Source organism: Cherax quadricarinatus, chromosome 69 (assembly GCF_038502225.1).
Source record: "Cherax quadricarinatus isolate ZL_2023a chromosome 69, ASM3850222v1, whole genome shotgun sequence".
Classification (NCBI taxonomy): Eukaryota; Metazoa; Arthropoda; class Malacostraca; order Decapoda; family Parastacidae; genus Cherax; species Cherax quadricarinatus.
In genome coordinates, this window is record NC_091360.1 from 12,965,333 (window position 1) to 12,992,773 (window position 27,441).

General features: G+C 42.4%; 1 protein-coding gene across 1 annotated transcript in view; it reads left to right on the top strand.

Annotated features, from left to right (window-relative positions):
• Positions 1–3,042: 3,042 nt before the first annotated feature.
• LOC128701904 (organic cation transporter protein-like) overlaps positions 3,043–27,441 on the top strand; it is a 115,602-nt gene continuing 91,203 nt past the window's right edge. The window contains exons 1-4 of the mRNA XM_070099836.1: positions 3,043–3,248; positions 3,559–3,710; positions 11,781–11,915; positions 19,276–19,355. Coding sequence (XP_069955937.1) covers positions 3,120–3,248; positions 3,559–3,710; positions 11,781–11,915; positions 19,276–19,355 — 496 coding nt within the window. The 5' untranslated portion in view covers positions 3,043–3,119. The remainder of the gene's footprint in view (positions 3,249–3,558; positions 3,711–11,780; positions 11,916–19,275; positions 19,356–27,441) is intronic.

The window sequence follows — 27,441 nt, forward strand, 5'->3', positions numbered from 1 at the left end:
CTTTTCCTGGTATACTCAGTAAGCTTATTCCTCTATAATTTTTACAGTCTCTTTTGTCCCCTTTCCCTTTATATAAAGGGACTATACATGCTCTCTGCCAATCCCTAGGTACCTTCCCCTCTTTCATACATTTATTAAACAAAAGTACCAACCACTCCAACACTATATCCCCCCCTGCTTTTAACATTTCTGTCATGATCCCATCAGTTCCAGCTGCTTTACCCCCTTTCATTTTACGTAATGCCTCACGTACCTCCCCCACACTTACATTCTGCTCTTCTTCACTCCTAAAAGATGGTATACCTCCCTGACCAGTGCATGAAATTACTGCCTCTGTTTCTTCCTTAACATTTAAAAGTTCCTCAAAATATTCTCGCCATCTACCCAATACCTCCATCTCCCCATCTACTAACTCCCCTACTCTGTTTTTAACTGACAAATCCATATTTTCCCTAGGCTTTCTTAACTTGTTTAACTCACTCCAAAATTTTTTCTTATTTTCATTAAAATTTCTTGACAGTGCCTCTCCCACTCTATCATCTGCTCTCCTTTTGCACTCTCTCACCACTCTCTTTACCTTTCTTTTACTCTCCATATACTCTGCTCTTCTTATAACACTTCTGCTTTGTAAAAACCTCTCATAAGCTACCTTTTTCTCTTTTATCACACCCTTTACTTCATCATTCCACCAATCACTCCTCTTTCCTCCTGCCCCCACCCTCCTATAACCACAAACTTCTGCCCCACATTCTAATACTGCATTTTTAAAACTATTCCAACCCTCTTCAACCCCCCCACTACTCATCTTTGCACTAGCCCACCTTTCTGCCAATAGTCGCTTATATCTCACCCGAACTTCCTCCTCCCTTAGTTTATACACTTTCACTTCCCTCTTACTTGTTGTTGCCACCTTCCTCTTTTCCCATCTACCTCTTACTCTAACTGTAGCTACAACTAAATAATGATCCGATATATCAGTTGCCCCTCTATAAACATGTACATCCTGGAGCCTACCCATCAACCTTTTATCCACCAATACATAATCTAATAAACTACTTTCATTACGTGCTACATCATACCTTGTATATTTATTTATCCTCTTTTTCATAAAATATGTATTACTTATTACCAAATTTCTTTCTACACATAGCTCAATTAAAGGCTCCCCATTTACATTTACCCCTGGCACCCCAAATTTACCTACTACTCCCTCCATAACATTTTTACCCACTTTAGCATTAAAATCCCCAACCACCATTACTCTCACACTTGATTCAAAACTCCCCACGCATTCACTCAACATTTCCCAAAATCTCTCTCTCTCCTCTACACTTCTCTCTTCTCCAGGTGCATACACGCTTATTATAACCCACTTTTCACATCCAATCTTTATTTTACTCCACATAATCCTTGAATTAATACATTTATAGTCCCTCTTTTCCTGCCATAGCTTATCCTTCAACATTATTGCTACTCCTTCTTTAGCTCTAACTCTATTTGAAACCCCTGACCTAATCCCATTTATTCCTCTCCACTGAAACTCTCCCACCCCCTTCAGCTTTGTTTCACTTAAAGCCAGGACATCCAGCTTCTTCTCATTCATAACATCCACAATCATCTCTTTCTTATCATCTGCACAACATCCACGCACATTCAGACTTCCCACTTTGACAATTTTCTTCTTCTTATTCTTTTTAGTAATCTTTACAGGAAAAGGGGTTACTAGCCCATTGTTCCCGGCATTTTAGTTGACTTTTACAACACGCATGGCTTACGGAGGAAAGATTCTTATTCCACTTCCCCATGGATATAAAAGGAAAATTAATAAGACCAAGAACTATTAAGATAAAATCAAAGAAAACTCAGATGAGTGTGTATAAATAAATGTGTACATGTATGTGTAGTGTGACCTAAGTGTAAGTAGAAGTAGCAAGACATGCCTGTAATCTTGCATATTTATGAGACAGACAAAAGACATCAGCAATCCTACCATCATGTAAAACAATCACAGGCTTCGTTTTACACTCACTTGGCAGGACGGTAGTACCTCCCTGGGTGGTTGCTGTCTACCAACCTACTACCTACATATATATATATATATAATATATATATATATATATATATATATAATATATATATATATATATATATATATATATATATATATAAGGAATGTATGAAAGTATAGTAGTACCAACACTCTTATATGAGTGTGAAGCTTTGGTTGTAAATGTTGCAGCGAGGAGGAGGTTGGAGGCAGTGGAGATGTCCTGTCTAAGGGCAATGTGTGGTGTAAATATTATGCAGAAAATTGGGAGTATGGAAATTAGGAGAAGGTGTGGAGTTAATAAAAGTATTATTCAGAGGGCTGAAGAGGGTTTGTTGAGGTGGTTTGGTCATTTAGAGAAAATGGATCAAAGTAGAAGGACATGGAGAGTGTATAAATCTGTAGGGAAAGGAAGACGGGGTAGGGGTCGTCCTCGAAAAGGTTGGAGGGAGAGGGTAAAGGAGGTTTTGTGGGCGAGAGGCTTGGACTTCCAGCAAGCTTGCGTGAGCGTGTTAAATAGGAGTGAAAGGAGACGAATGGTATTTGGGACCTTATGAGCTGTTGGAGTGTGAGCAGGGTAATATTTAGTGAAGGGGTTCAAGGAAACCGGTTATTTTTCTATAGCCGGACTGGAGTCCTGGATATGGGAAGTACAATGCCTGCACTTTAATGCAGGGGTTTGGGATATTGGCAGTTTGGAGGATATGTTGTGTATGTATATACGTATATGCTTCTAAATTGTTGTGTTCTGAGCTCTTCTGCAAAAACAGTGATTATTTGTGAGTGAGGTGAAAGTGTTGAATGATGATGAAAGTATTTTCTTTTAGGGGATTTTCTTTCTTTTTTGGGTCACTCTGCCTCGGTGGGAGACGGCCGACTTGTTAATATATATATATATTACATATATATATATATATATATATATATATATATATATATATATATATATATATATATATATATATATATATATATTTACATACGGGTTTATTACTTCAAAATTAATAATAAAGACATTTTATCCTCCCTTTCATTTTGTTTCTTAATAAAAATTTAGTTTTGCTACAGGTTAATGCCAGAGAGTGTTCGATGGTTAGTCGCTCAGGGTCGTAATGATGAGGCCAAGAAAATTATAGAGAGAGTTGCTATAGTCAATAATGTTGATGTACCAAGACATCTGCTGGACGTTCATAATGTGGAGGTAACTTGCCCTTCAATTATTTTTTTTCTTTTCTCTGAAAATTAGGAAAGAGTTTTAGGTAAATTCGCACTGAAATTTACAGGAAATGCTAAAACAAATAACCTGCATTTATGAGACTGACTATGGCCTAAGTCGGACTGAAAATATCATTAATTTCAGTTTATTAAGTGCGGGTTATTTGTATGTTCCTGTCAGGATATTGCGATTTTAGATTCACTATGTATATTGTTTATTTACACTGATTATGAATCACCTCTTGAGGTAGAGAATCAATTTAAATTAATTACTCATTTGTTATTGTAACTAACAGCTTCGTCCTGTTGACGGAACTCTGTCAGTAACTAGCAGTAACATTGAACATGTGAATGAAACTAGACAAGAAGCAAAGATCAAGAAGACTGTTCTTGACCTCTTGAGAACTCCTGTTATGAGGAAAAGATCATTCACCTTGTTTTTCTGTTGGTAAGTATAAGTTTTTGATGAAACCAATTGTTCTCTAATATATTTGATCAGTTTATGGTTCCTAGTAAATATTCACATCTGCCTTTCATGTATATCTTGTAAAAAAAAAATAATTGTTATTTTGATGAGTAAATATTCATTGCTGATGTGGTGATTATTTGAAAAACTTAAAAAAATATAACAAAAATCCTAAAATATGGGATCAAGTCAATCACATTATAAAAGGCTATTACAATACCGCAACATTTAAAAAGTAATTTCATATATCCAAATATGGAATGTTGTTTTTTACATGCAAAGTTCTGTACATAATTTTTTATTTGTTACTGTAACAAAAAGTTTAAGATAAGATAAGATTTCGTTCGGATTTTTAACCCCGGGGGGTTAGCCACCCAGGATAACCCAAGAAAGTCAGTGCGTCATCGAGGACTGTCTAACTTATTTCCATTGGGGTCCTTAATCTTGTCCCCCAGGATGCGACCCACACCAGTCGACTAACACCCAGGTACCTATTTGCTGCTAGGTGAACAGGACAACAGGTGTAAGGAAACGTGTCGAAATGTTTCCACCCGCCGGGAATCGAACCCGGGCCCTGCGTGTGTGAAGCGGGAGCTTTAGCCACCAGGCCACCGGGCCTTATTTACACTACACTTTCCACTCTGAGTTTCTTATATTTTCAACAAGGTGGTCGTAACCCACCATTGCAGAATGACCTCCCAAAATAGAGAAATAAATAACCATAATGGTTTAACAGCAGTCATGCCAGAAGAGCACAGATTTCCTAATTCACTCTCAGAGTGAATGTACTATACTTCAAACCTTCAGAAATAGTTTCTGTTCTCTGATAATGTTAGTCAGACAAATTTCTCCAAGCAGCAGTAATTTACCTCCTACTAGATACTGAACAGCAAATCAGTTGGAAATCAATGATCTTGTGTCATAATGTATATTTTAAATCTCTTTTGTTATTATTATTAATAATAATAACAATAATAATAATAATTATTATTATTATTACTATTATTATTAGAGAGAAGGGACACTAAACTTATAAACATCATACAGCACCTGCGAAGAAATCGGACTCGATCTATGAAACAGAAAGTTGTTCCACTTCCTTTGATCAAGAGTCCCTCACCTACATCAAGGAACTTCCATAGAAGGGATATATATATTGACATCCTGGCTGTGAGACTTGAATGACTGCTTTGCATTTAGTGGGTGGAAGATCAATTATTCACTTCACATTCACGAAACTACACCGTGTACTTCAGGGGCATATTGGAGTACGCAACACCAGTATTGGGGTACGCAGCACCAGTATTGGGGTACGCAGCACCAGTATTGGGGTACGCAGCACCAGTATTGGAGTACGTAGCACCAGTATTGGGGTACGCAGCACCAGTATTGGGGTACGCAGCACCAGTATTGGAGTACGTAGCACCAGTATTGGGGTACGCAGCACCAGTATTGGAGTACGTAGCACCAGTATTGGAGTACGTAGCACCAGTATTGGAGTACGTAGCACCAGTATTGGAGTACGTAGCACCAGTATTGGAGTACGCAACACCAGTATTGGAGTACGTAGCACCAGTAATGGAGTACGTAGCACCAGTATTGGAGTATGCAGCACCAGTATTGGAGTACGCAGCGCCAGTATTGGAGCACGTAGCACCAGTATTGGAGTACGCAGCGCCAGTATTGGAGTACGCAGCACCAGTACTGGAGTATGCAGCACCAGTATTGGAGTACGCAACACCAGTATTGGAGTACGCAGCACCAGTACTGGAGTATGCAGCACCAGTATTGGAGTACGCAGCACCAGTATTGGAGTACGCAGCACCAGTATTGGAGTACGCAACACCAGTATTGGAGTACACAGCACCAGTACTGGAGTATGCAGCACCAGTATTGGAGTACGTAGCACCAGTATTGGAGTACGCAACACCAGTATTGGAGTACGCAGCACCAGTATTGGAGTACACAGCACCAGTACTGGAGTATGCAGCACCAGTATTGGAGTACGTAGCACCAGTATTGGAGTACGCAACACCAGTATTGGAGTACGCAACACCAGTATTGGAGTACGCAGCACCAGTATTGGAGTACGCAGCACCAGTATTGGAGTACGCAACACCAGTATTGGAGTACACAGCACCAGTAGTGGAGTATGCAGCACCAGTATTGGAGTACGCAGCACCAGTATTGGAGTACGCAACACCAGTATTGGAGTACGCAGCACCAGTATTGGAGTACGCAGCACCAGTATGTAACCTACACCTGGTCAAATATGTCAATTAGAGAAAATGCAAAGGTTTACAACAAGACTAATTTCGTTGCTGAGGAGTTTGTGCTACGACGAGAGGATAGAAAGGATAGTGGTGACATGATAATGACATAAAAAATAATTAGAGAAATTGACAAGGTGGATAGGGACAGAATGTTTCAGAGATGGGACACAGCAACAAGGGGTCACAGCTGGAATATAAAATTTCAGATGAATCACAAGGACGTTAGGAATTACTGTTCAGTCAAACAGCTGTCAGGAAGTGGAACAATCTGGAGAGTGATGTAGATTTAGCGTTTCTTTTTGATTATAATAATAATACATTTTACGACCACAACGTGAGACGTAATACTTCTGAAATCCCTGTGACACGAATGTATCTTAAACTTCCAGCTGTGTCCCTAAGTTCCCGTTTCTGTCACTGTCAACCCTTTCAGTTTTATTGATGTCATTCTTCTGATAGGGCTGTATAGCAGGTTTGCTTCAGATTTGGTTTAAGTGCTATGTTGCTCTTGAATTGTTTCTCAGCCTCTCTAATCAACCTTGCATATTCATTTCTGGCAAATGTTTCTTCTCTTCATCTCCCCTTCACTTCCCATAGTTTTCTCATGCTCTTAACGCTTCCCGGAATTTCCTCATCTCTGGAAACTTTCTGCTTCTAAAGTTTGCAAGCGTGTGTGTGTGTGTGTGTGTGTGTGTGTGTGTGTGTGTGTGTGTGTGTGTGTGTGTGTATGGTGTATATATATATATATATATATATATATATATATATATATATATATATATATATATATATATATATGTCGTGCCGAATAAGCAGAACTTGCGATCTTGGCTTAAATAGCAACGTTCATCTTGAAATATATAGGACAAGTGAAAATTTGTGTATGCAAATATATATGAAGAGGGTAATATTTTGTGAAGGGATTCAAGGAAACCGATTAGCCAGACTTGAGTACTGGAAATGGGATGTACAATGCCTGCACTTTAAAGGAGGCGTTTGGGATATTGTCAGTTTGTAAGAACTTCTAAACTGTCGTATCTGAGCGCTTCTGTAAACAGAGTGATTATGTATGAGTGATGGTGAAAGTGTTGAATGATGCGTTAAAACACATACATACACGCACACACACACACACACACACACACACACACACACACACACACACACACACACACACACACACACACACACACACACACCGTAGCAACCGGTGAAGAGGCGGGGCCAGGAGCTAGGACTCGACCCCTGCAACCACAAATAGGTGAGTACACACGTCGCACGTCAAGAAGTTAGATAAAGTACAAAGGTTTGCAACAAGGGTAGTCCCAGAGCTCAGGGGAATGTAGTACGAGGAAAGGTTGAGGGAAATCGGACTGACGACACTGGAGAACAGAAGGGTCAGGGGAGACATGATAACGACATATAAGATACTGCGGGGAATAGACAAGGTGGACAGAGATAGGATGTTCCAGAGAGGGGACACAGAAACAAGGGGTCACAACTGGAAGCTGAAGACTCAGACGAGTCACAGGGACGTTAGGAAGTATTTCTTCAGTCATAGAGTCGTCAGGAAGTGGAATAACCTAGCAAGTGAAGTAGTGGAGGCAGGAACCATACATAGTTTTAAGAAGAGGTATGACAAAGCTCAGGAAGCAGAGAGGGAGAGGACCTAGTAGCGATCAGTGAAGAGGCGGGGCCAGGAGCTGAGTCTCGACTCCTGCAACCACAATTAGGTGAGTGCATACATTACACACACACACACACACACACACACACACATATATATATATATATATATATATATATATATATATATATATATATATATATATATATATATATATATATATATATATATATATATATATATATATATATATATATATATATATATACGCACACATACGCACATATACATAAATACACATACACACGCATACACACATATACACTCATATACGCACATATACATACATACACACACACACACACACACTGGGAGCGGGGATGGTGGTGGGGGACGGGGGTGCAGGTGGAGAGGGGAATAGGCCATACGTAGAGGCACGACCATGCTACCAAGAGATACAGGAAAAAATAGGGGAGAAAATGGCCATGTACGAAAAGGAACCAGAGACACAGAGGGACATGCAATGCGAGGAGAGGGCGAAGTCAGTGTTTATTCATGGGCTTTAGGAGAGCGAGGGAAGGACACACAATGAAAGATGGCAGGCAGGAAGACACGAGATTGAGAACATCATCAAGGAAATAGACGAAGAGGACATGTCTGAGATTGTAAATTTTCAGAGAATAGAGGGTACTTAAAAGGGAGAAAATGGCCGATCAAGCTGATTTTCAGAACAGAAACAGTGCAAAACAGGATCCTGTAAGAGAAAGCACGGTTGAAGGAATCGTCAGTGTACCAGAGGGCATTCCTAGACTGAGACAGAATAAAAACAAAATGACAGCAGCTGAGGGAGAGGACACAAATGCGAAAGGGGCTAGGAAGAGAGATAAGGACAGAAACAGCAGAGGACAACCAGAGCAGGGCAGAGCAACAAGAGCAAGCACCAGAGAACCATCCCAAGAACCCCACAACCAAATATGCTGTCCCAACACAGACCACAACCAACACTCACAGCCCTCACAGGGATGATAACAGATGCCATATCAGATCTTGAGGAAAGACAGAGGGAACATAGGGAGTGGAAGAGTGGCACCGCTGATCAAAAACTAATGGGGTTTTGAAGAGCTGGAGAGAGGAGACAGAGGAGAAGCAAGAGACTATATAATAGGAACGCTTCAGTCTGGAGGTCCCAAGGTGGTAATTACATTGATGTATAACCCACCACAGAACAGCAGGAGGCCAAAGCAAGAGTATGATGAGAGTAATAGAGCCATGGTTGACACACTGGCTGAAATGGCCAGAAGGGCTCACGTGAGCAGGGCAAAGCTGCTGATCATGGGTGACTTCAACCACAAGGAAATCGACTGGGAGAACTAGGAGTCACATGGGGGCCAAAAAACGTGGAGGGCTAAGATGATGGAGCTGGTACTGGAAAACCTCATGTACCAACACGTAGGGGGCACTACCAGAGAGAGAGTGGAGAGGCCAAACAGCGAGATTGACCTAGTATTCACATTGAGTAGTGCAGATATTGAGGACATCACATATGAAAGACCCCTTGGGGCCAGTGATCATGTGGTTCTGAGCTTCGAATACATAGTAGAATTACAAGTGGAGGGGGAAGCAGGAAGGGCCGGACGAATAAAGCCAAACTACAAGAAAGGGGACTACGCAAACATGAAGAACTTCCTGAACTGGGTTTAGTGGGACAGAGAACTAGCAGGGAAGACAGTAAATGAGATGATGGAATATGTGACAACAATATGCAAGTTAACTGAGGGAAGGTTTGTACCCAAGGGTAACAAGAATAACGAAAAGGCCAAGATGAGCCCTTGGTTCACCCTAAGGTGCAGGGAGGCCAAAACCAAGTATGCTAGGGAATGGAAGAAGTATAGAAGGCAAAGGACCCAGGAGAATAAGGAGAGCAGTCGTAGAGCCAGAAATAAATATGCACTGGTAAGAATGGAGGCCCAAAGACAATATGAGAATGACATAGCAGTGAAAGCCAAATCTGACCCAAAGCTGTTGTAGAGCCACATCAGGAGGAAAGCAACAGTCAAGGACCAGGTAATCAGGCTGAGGAAGGAAGGAGGGGAGGTCACAAAAAATGACCGCAATGTGAGGAGCTCGACATGAGATTCAAAAATGTGTTCACAGAGGAGACAGAAGGGCCTCCAGAAAGGTGGAGAAGTGGGGCACACCATCAAGTGTTGCTATGCGGGCTAAATACCTCAAAGGCGATGGGGCCGGATAATATCTCTCCATGAGTCCTGAGAGAGGGAGCAGAGGTGCATTGTGTACCACTAACAATTATCTTCATCTTCAACACATCTACCGAAACAGGGTGATTACCTGAGATAAGGAAGACAGCAGATGTAGTCCGAATTTTTAGAAAAGGAGACAGACACGAAGCATTAACCTCTCCTCATAGGACAGGCTCCTTAGCTCCGGGACTAGTCTTATTACAAACCTTTGCACTTTCTCTAATTTCCTTGTGTGTTTGGCTAGGTGTGGGTTCCAGAATGGTGCTGCATACTCCAATATAGGCGTACAGGGTCCTGAACGATTTTTTATTCAGTTGTCTGAATGTCATTTTTAAGTTTGCTAGAAGCCCGCATGCTGCAGCTGCAATTTGGCTGATGTGTGTCCTTGAGTGAGGTTTGTAGTTTCTTGCCTGCTGGACTGTACTCCATCTGCGGTCTTCTTTGCCCTTCCTCAATCTTCATGCCTTTGCAATTGGTGGGGTTGAAATCTAGGAGCCAGTTTCTGGACCAGGCATGCAGCTTGTCCAGGTCCCTTTGTAGTTCTGCCTGGTTCTCGTCCAAATGAATTCTTTTCATCAACTTCACATCATCTGCAAACGGGGACACTTCTGAGTCTATTCCTTCAATCAAGTCATTCACAAATACCAGAAAGAGCACCGGTCCTAGGACTGACCCTTGTGGAACCCCGCTCGTCTCTGACACCTCGCCACGTACCATGACTAACTGTTGTCTTCCCGAGAGGTATTCCCTGATCCATTGCAGGGCCTTCCCTGTTATCCCTGCCTGATTATCCAGCTTTCACACTAATCTTATGTGTGGAACTCTGTCAAACGCCTTCTTAGAGTCCAAGAAAAGCAATCTACCCACCTCTCTCTCTCTCTTGTCTTACTGCTTTCACCCTGCCATAGAACTCCAGTAGGTTTGTGACACCTGATTTCCAGTCCCTGAAACCATGCTGATTGTTGTTGATAAGCTCATTCATTTCTACGTATTCCACCACTCTTCTCCTGATAATCTTCTCCATGAATCTGCATAATAAACAATTCATTGACACTGGTCTGTAGTTTAAGGGATATCGACCTAATGATACTGGTAGAAATGACATGTATGCCAGAGATGGGGCTCACTAATCCAGGGTAGGTGTATGTTTTATTGCTAGCTTATTTGAAGGAGTTGTTAGGACTTTAAAGTAGGTTTAGCTAGAGGTATGGGTTTAGGAATGGAAAATAAAGAGTGTGGAAATATTGACATAGGCTTTGATATTATGAATCTTAATAATAACAGTCATTGAGTAACACTGGGTAATGATAATTGCAGAAATTGTGTAAAAGCAAAGGGTAAAGTGAAAGGACGGATTTAAACTTATATTATACTAATCGTATATATATATATATATATATATATATATATATATATATATATATATATATATATATATATATATATATATATATATATATATATATATATATATATATATGTCGTGCCGAATAGGTAAAATTTGCTATTTTGGCGTAAAAAGCAGCGTTGTTCTTGCCGAACAATGCAATCGAAAATTTGAGTGTGCAATAATTTCCCAATACTCATTCTGAATCTAACGAAAAAAATGTATTTCATTGTGTTTGTTTATTTTTAAATTATTGTTAACATATCTAAAATATATATAGTTGGATTAGGCTAAATTAAATTGCGCTTTTCAAAGAATACAATACCGAGATGTTGATAAGTGACGCAAATGTGCAGAGTTTCAGAATAAAGGTACCTTACTGTTGCACATGTGTCTTAATTATCATATACAGCTGTGACTGTCGTAGACTTAACGTGTTTACTACCCCACCTCCTCCATGATCTAGGCTCTGTGTGAACATGACAATAATGATCTGTTTGACAGGTGTGTTTGCGCTCTGGTGTACTATGGACTATCCTCCAACTCCAGCACTTTGGGTGGCAATATCTTCGTAGATTTCATCTCCACAATGCTGGTCGAGATTCCATCGTGCATTCTCAACTTTCTCGTTCTGGACAGGTAAGATCTTCATTCATGGTTGAGGGTGGGAAGGATAACATGCGAGTTACGAGACGAAAAAGCGTTTACTAAATCTCAAAAATATAAACTATTAATACTGAAAATATTATGAGGGAAGAAATAACTCTTCAAAGTTCAGATACATTTTTTTTTAATGTTTTCATATCCTTAATTTATTCCTTACGTAATAAAAATGGACATTCAGTTCAGCAAGATCTAAGAAAACACGTCATTTATTTAGACGAAAATTAATAATAATAATAATAATAATAATAATAATAATAATAATAATAATAATAATAATAATAATAATAATTATTATTACTATTATTATTAATTATTATTAATATTATTATTATTATTATTATTATTATTATTATTATTATTATTATTATTATTATTATTATTATTGAGGTTATTGTTATAGTTTTTATAAAAATTCGTTAAATATTTAGAATCTGAAGATCTTAAACATGTGTGTGACCTGAAGCAGAGGAAGAAAACAATTTGTTGTCCAAATGTTTTGGACCCGTGACTCTGGGAGAATCATGTAGGTTGTTACTGTTACACCACACAGTGTGTGAGAGTTATGTAGGTTGTTACTGTTACACCACACAGTGTGTGTGAGTCATGTAGGTTGTTACTGTTACACCACACAGTGTGTGTGAGTCATGTAGGTTGTTACTGTTACACCACACAGTGTGTGAGAGTTATGTAGGTTGTTACTGTTACACCACACAGTGTGTGAGAGTTATGTAGGTTGTTACTGTTACACCACACAGTGTGTGAGAGTTATGTAGGTTGTTACTGTTGAGTCATGTAGGTTGTTACTGTTACACCACACAGTGTGTGTGAGTCATGTAGGTTGTTACTGTTACACCACACAGTGTGTGAGAGTCATGTAGGTTGTTACTGTTACACAACAAAGTGTGTGAGAGTCGTGAAGGTTGTTACTGTTACACCACACAGAGTGTGAGAGTCGTGTAGGTTGTTACTGTTACACCACACAGTGTGTGAGAGTCATGTAGGTTGTTACTGTTACACCACAAAGTGTGTGAGAGTCGTGTAGGTTGTTACTGTTACACCACACAGTGTGTGAGAGTCGTGTAGGTTGTTACTGTTACACCACACAGTGTGTGAGAGTCATGTAGGTTGTTACTGTTACACCACACAGTGTGTGAGAGTCATGTAGGTTGTTACTGTTACACCACACAGTGTGTGAGAGTCATGTAGGTTGTTGCTGTTACACCACACAGTGCGTGAGAGTCATGTAGGCTGTTACTGTTACACCACACAGTGTGTGAGAGTCATGTAGGTTGTTACTGTTATACCACACAGTGTGAGAGAGTTGTGTAGGTTGTTACTGTTACACCACACAGTGTGTGAGAGTTATGTAGGTTGTTACTGTTACACCACACAGTGTGTGTGAGTCAAGTAGGTTGTTACTGTTACTCCATACAGTGTGTGAGAGTTATGTAGGTTGTTACTGTTACACCACACAGTGTGTGTGAGTCAAGTAGGTTGTTACTGTTACACCACACAGTGTGTGAGAGTCATGTAGGTTGTTACTGTTACACCACACAGTGTGTGAGAGTCATGTAGGTTGTTACTGTTATACCACACAGTGTGAGAGTCATGTAGGTTGTTACTGTTACACCACACAGTGTGTGAGAGTCATGTAGGTTGTTACTGTTATACCACAGTGTGTGTGAGTCAAGTAGGTTGTTACTGTTACTCCATACAGTGTGTGAGAGTCATGTAGGTTGTTACTGTTACACCACACAGTGTGTGAGAGTCATGTAGGTTGTTACTGTTACACCACACAGTGTGTGAGAGTCATGTAGGGTGTTACTGTTACACCACACAGTGTGTGAGAGTCATGTAGGCTGTTACTGTTACACCACACAGTGTGAGAGTCGTGTAGGTTGTTACTGTTACACCACACAGTGTGTGAGAGTCGTGTAGGTTGTTACTGTTACACCACACTGTGGGAGAGTCGTGTAAGTTGTTATTGTTACACCACACAGTGTGTGAGAGTCATGTAGGTAGATACTGTTACACCACACAGTGTGTGAGAGTCATGTAGGTTGTTACTGTTACACCACACAGTGTGTGAGAGTCATGTAGGTTGTTACTGTTACACCACACAGTGTGTGAGTCATGTAGGTTGTTACTGTTACACCACACAGTGTGTGGGTCATGTAGGTTGTTACTGTTACACCACACAGTGTGTGAGAGTCATGTAGGTTGTTACTGTTACACCACGCAGTGTGAGAGTCATGTAGGTTGATACTGTTACACCACACAGTGTGTGAGAGTCATGTAGGCTGTTACTGTTACACCACACACTGTGTGAGAGCCATATGGGTTGTTACTGTTACACCACACAGTGTGTGAGAGTCATGTAGATTGTTACTGTTACACCAGTGTGTGAGAGCCATGTAGGCTGTTACTGTTACACCACACAGTGTGTGAGAGTCATATAGGTTGTTACTGTTACACCACACAGTGTGTGAGTCATGTAGGTTGTTACTGTTACATCGCACATTGTGTGAGAGTCATGTAGGCTGTTACTGTTACACCACACAGTGTGTGAGAGTCATGTAGGCTGTTACTGTTACACCACACAGTGTGTGAGAGTCATATAGGTTGTTACTGTTACACCACACAGTGTGTGAGTCATGTAGGTTGTTACTGTTACATCGCACATTGTGTGAGAGTCATGTAGGCTGTTACTGTTACACCACACAGTGTGTGAGAGTCATGTAGGCTGTTACTGTTACACCACACAGTGTGTGAGAGTCATATAGGTTGTTACTGTTACACCACACAGTGTGTGAGTCATGTAGGTTGTTACTGTTACATCGCACATTGTGTGAGAGTCATGTAGGCTGTTACTGTTACACCACACAGTGTGTGAGAGTCATGTAGGTTGTTACTGTCATACCACACAGTGTGTGAGAGTCATGTAGGTTGTTACTGTTAACCCACACAGTGTGTGAGAGTCATGTAGGTTGTTACTGTTACCCCAGTGTGTGAGAGTCATGTAGGTTGTTACTGCTACACCACACAGTGTGTGAGAGTCATGTAGGTTGTTACTGTTACACCACACACTGTGTGAGAGTCATGTAGGTTGGTACTGTTACACCACACTGTGTGTGAGAGTCATGTAGGTTGTTTCTGTTACCCCACACAGAGTGTGAGAGTCATGTAGGATGTACTGTTACACCACACACTGTGTGAGAGTCATGTAGGTTGTTACTGTTACACCACACAGTGTGAGAGTCATGTAGGTTGTTACTGTTACACCACACACTATGTGAGAGTCATGTAGGTTGCTATTGTTACACCACACACTGTGTGAGAGTCATGTACGTTGTTACTGCTACACCACACAGTGTGTGAGAGTCATGTAGGTTGTTACTGTTACCCCACACGCTGTGCGAGATTCATGTAGGTTGTTGCTGTTACACCACACAGTGTGTGAGAGTCATGTATGTTACTGACTCTTACACCACACAGTGTGTGAGAGTCATGTAGGTTGGTACTTTTACACCACAGAGTGTGTGAGAGTCGTGTAGATTGTTACTGTTACACCACACAGTGTGTGAGAGTCATGTATGTTGTTACTGACTGTTACACCACACACTGTGTGAGGGTCGTGTATGTTGTTACTGTTATACCACACACTGTGTGTGATAGTCATGTTTGCTGTTACTGTTACACCACACGGTGTGTGAGAGTCATGTAGATTGTTACTGTTATACAACACAGTGTGTGACAGTCGTGTATGTTGTTACTGTTACACTACACAGTGTGTGAGAATCATGCACGTCTTTACTGCTGTACCACACAGTGTGTGAGAGTCGTGTATGCTGTTACTATTACACCACACAGTGTGTGAGAGTCAAGTATGTCGTTACTGTTATACCACACAGTGTGTGAGAGTCGTGTATGTTGTTACTGTTACACCACAAAGTGTGTGAGAGTCATGTATGCTGTTAGTGTTATACCACACAGTGTGTGACAGTCAAGTAGGTTGTTACTGTTATACCACACAGTGTGTGAGAATCATATAGGTTACTGACTGTTACACTACACAGTGTGTGAGAACCATGTGGGCTGTTACTGACTGTTGCATCACACAGTGTGTGAGTCATATTGGTTGTTAGTGACTGCTACATCACACAGTGTGTGAGAGTCGTGTTGGTTGCTACTGACTGTTACTCCACACAGTGTGTGAGAGTCATGTAGGATGTAACTTACTGTTATACCACACAGTGTATGAGAGTCATGTAGTTGTTACTATTACACCACACAGTGTGTGAGAGTCATGTAGGTTCTGACTGTTACGCCACACAGTTTGTGAGAGTCATGTAGGTTGTTACTGTTACACCTCACAATGTGTGAGTCATGTAGGTTGTTACTGTTACCCCCCACAGTGTGTGAGAGTCATGTAGGTTGTTACTGTTACACCACACAGTGTGTGAGAGTCATGTAGGTTGTTACTGTTACACCACACACTGTGTGAGAGTCATGTAGGTTGTTACTGTTACACCACACACTGTGTGAGAGTCATGTAGGCTGTTACTGTTACACAACACACTATGTGAGAGTCATGTAGGTTGTTACTGTTGCCCCACACAGTGAGTGAGAGATATGAAGGCTGTTATTGTTACACCACACAGTGTGTGAGAGCCATGTAGGTTGTTACTGTTACACCACAGGGTGTGCGAGAGTCATGTAGGTTGTTACTATTACACCACACTGTGTGAGAGTCATGTAGGTTGTTACTGTTACACCACACAGTGTGTGAGAGTCATGTATGCTACTGACTCTTACACCACATAGTGTGTCAGAGTCATGTAGGTTGGTACTGTTATACCACAGAGTGCGTGAAAGTCGTGCAGGTTGTTACTGTTACACCACACAGTGTGTGAGAGTCATGTATGTTGTTACTGACTGTTTCACCGCACACTATGTGAGAGTCGTGTAGATTGTTACTGTCACACCACACAGTGTGTGAGAGTCATGTATGTTAGTGACTCTTACACCACACAGTGTGTGAGAGTCGTGTTGGTTGCTACTGACTGTTACACCACACAGTGTGTGATAGTCATGTAGGTTGTTACTGACTGTTACACCACACACTGTGTGAGAATGATGTCGACCTTAAGCTGAAGGAATCTAATAGGAGACAAGAATCACAGGAAGAACTAAAAACCACATAGGAAATTGAAGAAGACCCAAAATACTTCTTCTCTTATGCCAAATCGAAGGAAAAAACAGCATCCAGTATTAGGCCCCTGCTTAGGCGGAATGGGACATACACAGATGATAGTCAAAAATTGAGTGAGATACTTAAGTTCCAATATAACTCAGTGTTCAGAGAGCCACTGCCCACTCTCAGGGTCGAAAATTCAAATGAATTCTTTATGAACGAAACCCAAAATTTGGTCATCCAAAAATCTCGGATATTATTTTAACTCCACAAGACTTTGAAGAGGCAATTAACGACATGCCCATGCACTCTGCCCCAGGCCCAGACTCGTGGAACTCTGTGTTCATCAAGAATTGCAAGAAGCCCTATCACGTGCCTTCAGCATTTTATGGAGAGGGATCATGGACACAGGGGTCATCCCACACACACTAAAAGCAACAGACATAGCCCCACTCCACGAAGGTGGCAGTAAAGCGATTGCAAAGAACTACAGACTGATAGCCCTAACATCCCATATCATAAAAATCTTTAAGAAGGTTCTAAGAAGCAAGAAAGCCAACCACCTAGATACCCATCAGTTACACAACTCAGAGCAACACGGGTTTAGAATAGGTCGCTCCTGCCTGTCCCAGCTACTGGACCACTATGACAAGGCCCTGGATGCTACATAGGATAAACAAAATACAGATGTAGTATACACAGACTTTGCAAAAGCTTTCGACAAATGAGGCCATGGTGTAATAGCACACAAAATGCGAGAAAAAGCAATAACGGAAAAAGTTGGTAGATGGATCTACAATTTCCTGACAAATAGAACACAAAGAGTAATAGTAAACAGAGTAAAGTCCCAGGAGGCCACGGCAAAAAGCTCTGTACCACAAGGCACAGTACTCTCCCCAATTCAATTCCTCATCCTCATTTCTGACACAGAGATGTAAGCCATAGCTCCGTGTCTTCCTTTGCGGATGACACCCGGATTACCATGGCAGTGACCGCCATCGAAGACACCGCGAGACTCCAAGCGGACATCAACCAACTCTTCGAATGGGCCACTCAAAACAACATGAAGTTCAACGAGGAGAAATTTCAACTACTCAGATATGGAAAACTTGAAGAAATTAAAAATGTGTCAGGGTATACCAAAAATTCTAACCATACAATAGAGCGGAAGAGTAATGTGAAGGACCTGGGAGTGATAATGTCAGAGGAGCTCGCCTTCAAAGAACACAACAATGTATCTACCTCATCTGCTAGGAAAATCACAGGATGGATAATGAGAACCTTCAAAACTAGGGACGCCAAGCCCATGACGATTCTCTTCAAATCGCTTGAGCTCTCTAGGCTGGAATACTGCTGTACACTAACGGCCCCTTCAAGGCTGGCGACATTGCAGACCTGGAGAGTGTACAAAGAACCTTTGCGGCACACATAAGTGCAATAAGACATCTAAACTACTGGGAGTGGTTGAAGGTTCTTGATCTGAATTCCCTCGAACGCAGGCGAGAGAGATACATGATAATATATACACTTGAAAGATCCTAGAAGGATTGGTACCAAACCTGCACACGAAAATCACTCCCTTGGAAGCAAAAGTCTCCGCAGGAGATGCAACATTCCCCCGATGAAAAGTAGGGGTGCCACGAGTACACTGAGAGACAACATAATAAGTGTCCGAGGCCCAAGACTGTTCAACTGCCTCCCTGCATACATAAGGGGGATTACCAATAAACCCCTGGCTGTCTTCACGAAGGCAATGGACAGGCACCTAGAGTCAGTACCTGGCCAACCGGGCTGTGGTTCATACTTCAGCTTGCGTGCGGCCAGCAGTAACAGCCTGGTTGATCAGACCCTGATCCACTATGAGGCCTGGTCTCAGACAAGCCCGCGGGGGCGTTGACCCCCAAAACCCTCTCCAGGTTCACCCCAGGTAAACTCCAGGTTGTAACTGACTGTTACACCACAGAGTGTGTGAGAGTCGTGTTGGTTGTTACTGACTGTTACACCACACAGTGTGTGAGAGTCGTGTTGGTTGTTACTGACTGTTACACCACACAGTGTGTGAGAGTCGTGTTGGTTGTTACTGACTGTTACACCACACAGTGTGTGAGAGTCGTGTTGGTTGTTACTGTTTTTCCACAGGCTGGGCAGGAAGAGCATGCTTACATTCTCCTGTTTACTAGGTGGAGTCGCGTGCTTCACATCCGGATTTATCCCTCAAGGTAAATTCTGCGAGTTTATGGTAGATTCCATGCCCACACTCACTTCCATAATACCCATGCCCACGCTCACTTCCATAATACCTATACCCGCACTCACTTCCATAATACCCATGCCCACGCTCACTTCCATAATACCTATACCCGCACTCACTTCCATAATACTCATGCCCCACTCACTTCCATAATACCCATACTCACACTCACTTCCATAATACCCATGCCCCCACTCATTGCCATAATACCCATGCCTACACTCACTTCCATAATACCCACGCCTACACTCAGTTCCATAATACCCATGCCCCCACTCACTTCCATAATACCCATGCCTACACTCACTTCCATAATACAAATGCCTACACTCACTTCCATAATACCCATGCCCCCACACACTTCCATAATACCCATGCCCACACTCACTTCCATAATACTCATGCCCTCACTCCCATAATACCCATGCCCCCTCTCACTTCCATAATACCCATGCCTCCACTCACTTCCATAATACCCATGCCTACACTCACTTCCATAATACTCATGCCCCCACACACTTCCATAATACCCATGCCCACACTCACTTCCGTAATACCTATGCCCACACTCACTTCCATAATACCCATGCCCCAATCACTTCCATAATACCCATGCTCACACTCACTTCCATAATACCCATGCCCTCCCTCATTTCCATAATACTCATGCCCCCACACACTTCCATAATACCCATGCCCACACTCACTTCCATAATACCCATGCCTACACTCACTTCCATAATACCCATACCCCCACACACTTCCATAATACCCATGCCCACACTCACTTCCATAATACCCATGCCTACACTCACTTCCATAATACCCATGCCCCCACACACTTCCATAATACCCATGCCCACACTCACTTCCATAATACCCATGCTCCTACTCACTTCCATAATATCCATGCCCACACTCGCTTCCATAATACCCATGACCACACTCGCTTCCATAATACCCATACCCACACTCACTTCCATAATACCCATGCCCCCACTCACTTCCATAATACCCATGCCCCCACACACCTCCATAATACCCATGCCCACGCTAACTTCCATAATACCCATGAACCCACTCCCATAATACCCATGCCCCCAATAACTTCCATAATAACCATGCCCCCACACACTTCCATAATACCCATGCCCACACTCACTTCCATAATACCCATGCCCATACTCACTTCCATAATACCCATGCCCACACTCACTTCCATAATACCCATGCCACATTCACTTCCATAGTACCCATGCCCACACCCACTTCCATAATACCTATGTGCATACTCACTTCCATAATACCCATGCCCACACTCACTTCCATAATACCCATAACCACACTCACTTCCATAAAACCCATGCCCACACTCACTTCCATAATACCCATGCCCACACTCACTTCCATAATACCCATGCCCACACTCACTTCCATAATACCCATGCCCACACTCACTTCCATAATACCCATGCCCACACTCACTTCCATAATACCCATGCCCGCACTCACTTCCATAATACCCATGCCCGCACTCACTTCCATATTACCCATGCCCCAACTCACTTCCATAATACCCATGCCCCAACTCACTTCCATAATACCCATGCCCCAACTCACTTCCATAATACCCATACCTCCACTCACTTCCATAATACCCATGCCCACACTCACTTCCATAATACCCATGCCCACACTCACTTCCATAATACCCATGCCCTCGCTCACTTCCATAATACCCATGCCCACACTCGCTTCCATAATACCCATGCCTACACTCACTTCCATAATACCCTGCCCATACTCAATTCCATAATACCCATGCCCACACTCACTTCCATAATACCCATGCCCACACTCACTTCCATAATACCCATGCCCACACTCACTTCCATAATACCCATGCCCACACTCACTTCCATAATACCCATGCCCACACTCACTTCCATAATACCCATGCCCACACTCACTTCCATAATACCCATGCCCACACTCACTTCCATAATACCCATGCCCACACTCACTTCCATAATACCCATGCCCACACTCACTTCCATAATACCCATGCCCACACTCACTTCCATAATACCCATGCCCACACTCACTTCCATAATACCCATGCCCACACTCACTTCCATAATACCTATGCCCACGCTCACTTCCATAATACCCATGCCCACACTCGCTTCCATAATACCCATGCCTACACTCACTTCCATAATACCCATGCCCATACTCACTTCCATAATACCCATGCCCACACTCACTTCCATAATACCCATGCCTACACTCACTTCCATAATACCCATGCCCATACTCACTTCCAAAATACCCATGAACATACTCACTTCCATAATACCCATGCCCATACTCACTTCCATAATACCCATGCCCACACTCACTTCCATAATACCCATGCCCACACTCACTTCCATAATACCCATGCCCACACTCACTTCCATAATACCCATGCCCACACTCACTTCCATAATACCCATGCCCACACTCACTTCCATAATACCCATGCCCACACTCACTTCCATAATGCCCATGCCCACACTCACTTCCATAATACCCATGCCCACACTCACTTCCACAATACCCATGCCCACACTCACTTCCATAATACCCATGCCCACACTCACTTCCATAATACCCATGCCCACGCTCACTTCCATAATACCCATGCCCACACTAGCTTCCATAATACCCATGCCTACACTCACTTCCATAATACCCATGCCCATACTCACTTCCATAATACCCATGCCCACACTCACTTCCATAATACCCATGCCTACACTCACTTCCATAATACCCATGCCCATACTCACTTCCAAAATACCCATGAACATACTCACTTCCATAATACCCATGCCCATACTCACTTCCATAATACCCATGCCCATACTTACTTCCATAATACTCATGCCCATACTTACTTCCATAATACCCATGCCCACACTCACTTCCATAATACCCATGCCCATACTTACTTCCATAATACCCATGCCCATACTTACTTCCATAAAACCCATGCCCATACTTACTTCCATAATACCCATGCCCAGACTCACTTCCATAATACCCATGCCCATACTCACTTCCATAATACCCATGCCCATACTTACTTCCATAATACCCATGCCCATACTTACTTCCATAGTATCCATGCCCACACTCACTTCCATAATACCCATGCCCATGCTTACTTCCATAATACCCATGCCCACACTCACTTCCATAATTCCCATGCCCATACTTTCTTCCATAATACCCATGCCCATACTTACTTCCATAATACCCATGCCCATACTTACTTCCATAGTACCCATGCCCACACTCACTTCCATAATTCCCATGCCCATACTCACTTCCATAATACCCATGCCCATACTCACTTCCATAATACCCATGCCCATACTCACTTCCATAATACCCATGCCCATACTCACTTCCATAATACCCATGCCCATACTCACTTCCAAAATACCCATGAACATACTCACTTCCATAATACCCATGCCCATACTCACTTCCATAATACCCATGCCCACACTCACTTCCATAATACCCATGCCCACACTCACTTCCATAATACCCATGCCCACACTCACTTCCATAATACCCATGCCCACACTCACTTCCATAATACCCATGCGCACACTCACTTCCATAATACCCATGCCCACACTCACTTCCATAATGCCCATGCCCACACTCACTTCCATAATACCCATGCCCACACTCACTTCCACAATACCCATGCCCACACTCACTTCCATAATACCCATGCCCACACTCACTTCCATAATACCCATGCCCACGCTCACTTCCATAATACCCATGCCCACACTAGCTTTCATAATACCCATGCCTACACTCACTTCCATAATACCCATGCCCATACTCACTTCCATAATACCCATGCCCACACTCACTTCCATAATACCCATGCCTACACTCACTTCCATAATACCCATGCCCATACTCACTTCCATAATACCCATGCCCATACTCACTTCCATAATACCCATGCCCATACTTACTTCCATAATACCCATGCCCATACTTACTTCCATAGTATCCATGCCCACACTCACTTCCATAATACCCATGCCCATGCTTACTTCCATAATACCCATGCCCACACTCACTTCCATAATTCCCATGCCCATACTTTCTTCCATAATACCCATGCCCATACTTACTTCCATAATACCCATGCCCATACTTACTTCCATAGTACCCATGCCCACACTCACTTCCATAATTCCCATGCCCATACTCACTTCCATAATACCCATGCCCATACTCACTTCCATAATACCCATGCCCATACTCACTTCCATAATACCCATGCCCATACTCACTTCCATAATACCCATGCCCATACTCACTTCCATAATACCTATTCCCATACTAGTAGTAGATTTTTCATCTGTACAGTCCGAAAAGGCGGCGGTCCCCCGTCCCACCCCCCACTTCAGGTCCCGTGCCTGCGCCCACTCGCACCCGCACCTGCCCATGCCCACGTCCCACCCAACGCCCGAGCCCGCGCCCTCCCGCGCCCTCGAGGACCGGCGCCTCCCCTGCAGAACCTTATGCAGCACCATCTGCTGTGTTTCCCGGATCACCCCCACCCCTCAATTTTTTGTTTTCGAATTTCATAATTTTTGAAGGTCCCTCTATGGGGATCAGAGATACATTTTCACTCCTCGCTATGGATACCTCTATGGGAACACCTCCCCACTCCCCTACGATCAAACTTTCCAAAATTTTACAGGGTTTCCAAATTTACATTTATTTTTCGAATATTTTATTTTTCTCGATAATGGTAATGCACACAAAATATACCCACACTCACACGTATATATATATATATATATATATATATATATATATATATATATATATATATATATATATATATATATATATATAAAACACACAAAGTGGGAGTTGTCACAGCTGCTCTTTGCTGATGACACTGTGCTCTTGGGAGATTCTGAAGAGAAGTTGCAGAGATTGGTGGATGAATTTGGTAGGGTGTGCAAAAGAAGAAAATTAAAGGTGAATACAGGAAAGAGTAAGGTTATGAGGATAACAAAAAGATTAGGTGATGAAAGATTGAATATCAGATTGGAGGGAGAGAGTATGGAGGAGGTGAACGTATTCAGATATTTGGGAGTGGACGTGTCAGCGGATGGGTCTATGAAAGATGAGGTGAATCATAGAATTGATGAGGGAAAAAGAGTGAGTGGTGCACTTAGGAGTCTGTGGAGACAAAGAACTTTGTCCTTGGAGGCAAAGAGGGGAATGTATGAGAGTATAGTTTTACCAACGCTCTTATATGGGTGTGAAGCGTGGGTGATGAATGTTGCAGCGAGGAGAAGGCTGGAGGCAGTGGAGATGTCGTGTCTGAGGGCAATGTGTGGTGTGAATATAATGCAGAGAATTCGTAGTTTGGAAGTTAGGAGGAGGTGCGGGATTACCAAAACTGTTGTCCAGAGGGCTGAGGAAGGGTTGTTGAGGTGGTTCGGACATGTAGAGAGAATGGAGCGAAACAGAATGACTTCAAGAGTGTATCAGTCTGTAGTGGAAGGAAGGCGGGGTAGGGGTCGGCCTAGGAAGGGTTGGAGGGAGGGGGTAAAGGAGGTTTTGTGTGCGAGGGGCTTCGACTTCCAGCAGGCATGCGTGAGCGTGTTTGATAGGAGTGAATGGAGACAAATGGTTTTTAATACTTGACGTGCTGTTGGAGTGTGAGCAAAGTAACATTTATGAAGGGATTCAGGGAAACCGGCAGGCCGGACTTGAGTCCTGGAGATGGGAAGTACAGTGCCTGCACTCTGAAGGAGGGGTGTTAATGTTGCAGTTTAAAAACTGTAGTGTAAAGCACCCTTCTGGCAAGACAGTGATGGAGTGAATGATGGTGAAAGTTTTTCTTTTTCGGGCCACCCTGCCTTGGTGGGAATCGGCCAGTGTGATAATAAAAAAAAAAATATATAACAAGTCGGCCGTCTCCCACCGAGGCAGGGTGACCCAAAAAGAAAGAAAATCCCCCAAAAGAAAATACTTTCATCATCATTCAACACTTTCACCACACTCACATAATCACTGTTTTTCAAGAGGTGCTCAGAACACAACATATATATATCCGGACTTGAGTACTGGAAATGGGAAGTACAATGCCTGCACTTTAAAGAAGGGGTTTGGGATATTGGCAGTTTGGAGGGATATATTATATATGATCACAAACTGTTGTATCTGGGCGACTATGTAAAGACAGTGATTATGTGTGAGTTAGGTGAAAGAGTTGAGTGATAAAAGTATTTACTTGGGGATTTTCTTTATTTTTGGGTCACACTGCCTCCGTGGGAAACGGCCGACTTGTTTTATATATATATATATATATATATATATATATATATATATATATATATATATATATATATATATATATATATATATATATATATATGTATATATATATATTTCAACAAGTCGGCCATCTCCCACCGAGGCAGTGTGACCCAATAAGAAAATCTCCAAAAAGAAAATAATTTCATCATCAATCATCACTTTCACCTCACTCATACATTATCACTGTTTTTATAGAGGTTCCTGGATATAAAACTTTAGAAGCATACATAAAGAAAAGGAAGATACTGCAGAGATTGATCCGGGTAGTGTGAACACTAGTAATGTTGTCCTGGAGGACACTGAAGACAACGTTATTCAGTCCACAGAGGTTGAAAATAGAGATACTGCTGGAGATGGATCAAATTGGGATGATGACTCAGGTAACAGTGTCGACACACTACCAGCAAAACCTGGTGGAAGCACTGATGTTCATACAGGGGTGAAAGATAGGGAGGAAACAGGAAAAATAAATGCACCAGCAGCGAACGCAGCTACAATAAATCCTAGCAAACAGAATTACAATCAATGTAAATACTATATGCCTTGGGTATCTGCAGGCACGGTATATCTGGTAAAACAGGTGGGGCATGCACCTTTGACCAACCCAGGTGTCGCAAAGGCCTGTTATCCTGGGTGTAAAGGGAGCAAAATAAACACAGCAGAAAACTTTTGACTTATATTATCCTTCACCAATTTAGAACAGAAGTATGTACACTATATACAACCTGCTCTAGAATGGGAATGACAAGGGCAGACAGGAGAGTGGTACCTACATAACCTCTGCGATTGCCAAAACCATCTTCTCATTGGCTGGAACCTGGGTACTGGTTGAACGACGGGGCCCCATCGTCAACCCTCAGTCCCCTGGTTCGCTGGTTGGGGGAGATAGCCTGTAAATGAGGGTGTGCACATGCGTCGAATAAAGGTTACGTACTTTTTGCATGCCACAACGCACCCGCATGACAACAGCAGAGTGCAACTTCCCCTTTTGTAACTTATTTCACCCAGAAATGTGTCACTCATCAATCCCTGAAAGAAAATGCTACAGTGCATACTGCCAGGCACATCATCTAAAGGGGACTAGAAGACACAGACCAGTCAGAATATGGAAACAAAACAGAGGAGGCACAACCTCTTCAGAGACAGAGATTTTTTAGGGCCAGGAGGGAAAAAAAGACTGGCAAGAAATGACAATAATCCTTCACCACCTGAAAACACTTCTGAAGCAGAAGCACGGATATTGGTCTCTTCTCCAGAACAACAGATATTAGAGTCAGTAAATAAACCCCCCCTAAATTCCACCAATACAACATTTGTCTTTGCAAACATACAGAGTATAAAGCCGTCAAAAAACAACAAAATTCATTACATCAAGGGACTGCTCGCAGAGTCAAATGCAATGTTTGCAGCATTCACAGAAACCCACATAAAGGATCAATATGACAACGAAATATGGCTCCTGTATATCACAGAGTCGCTCATTTGTACAGAACTACTAAACATCTCAAATGATGAAGTTGAAGTTTTGGCAGTAAAGATTGAAAACCAAAACCTTGTCATTTGTGATAGTATACAAGCCTCCAGATGCAGCTTCCCAGCAATTCCAGGAGCAGCTTGAGAAAATTGACCAC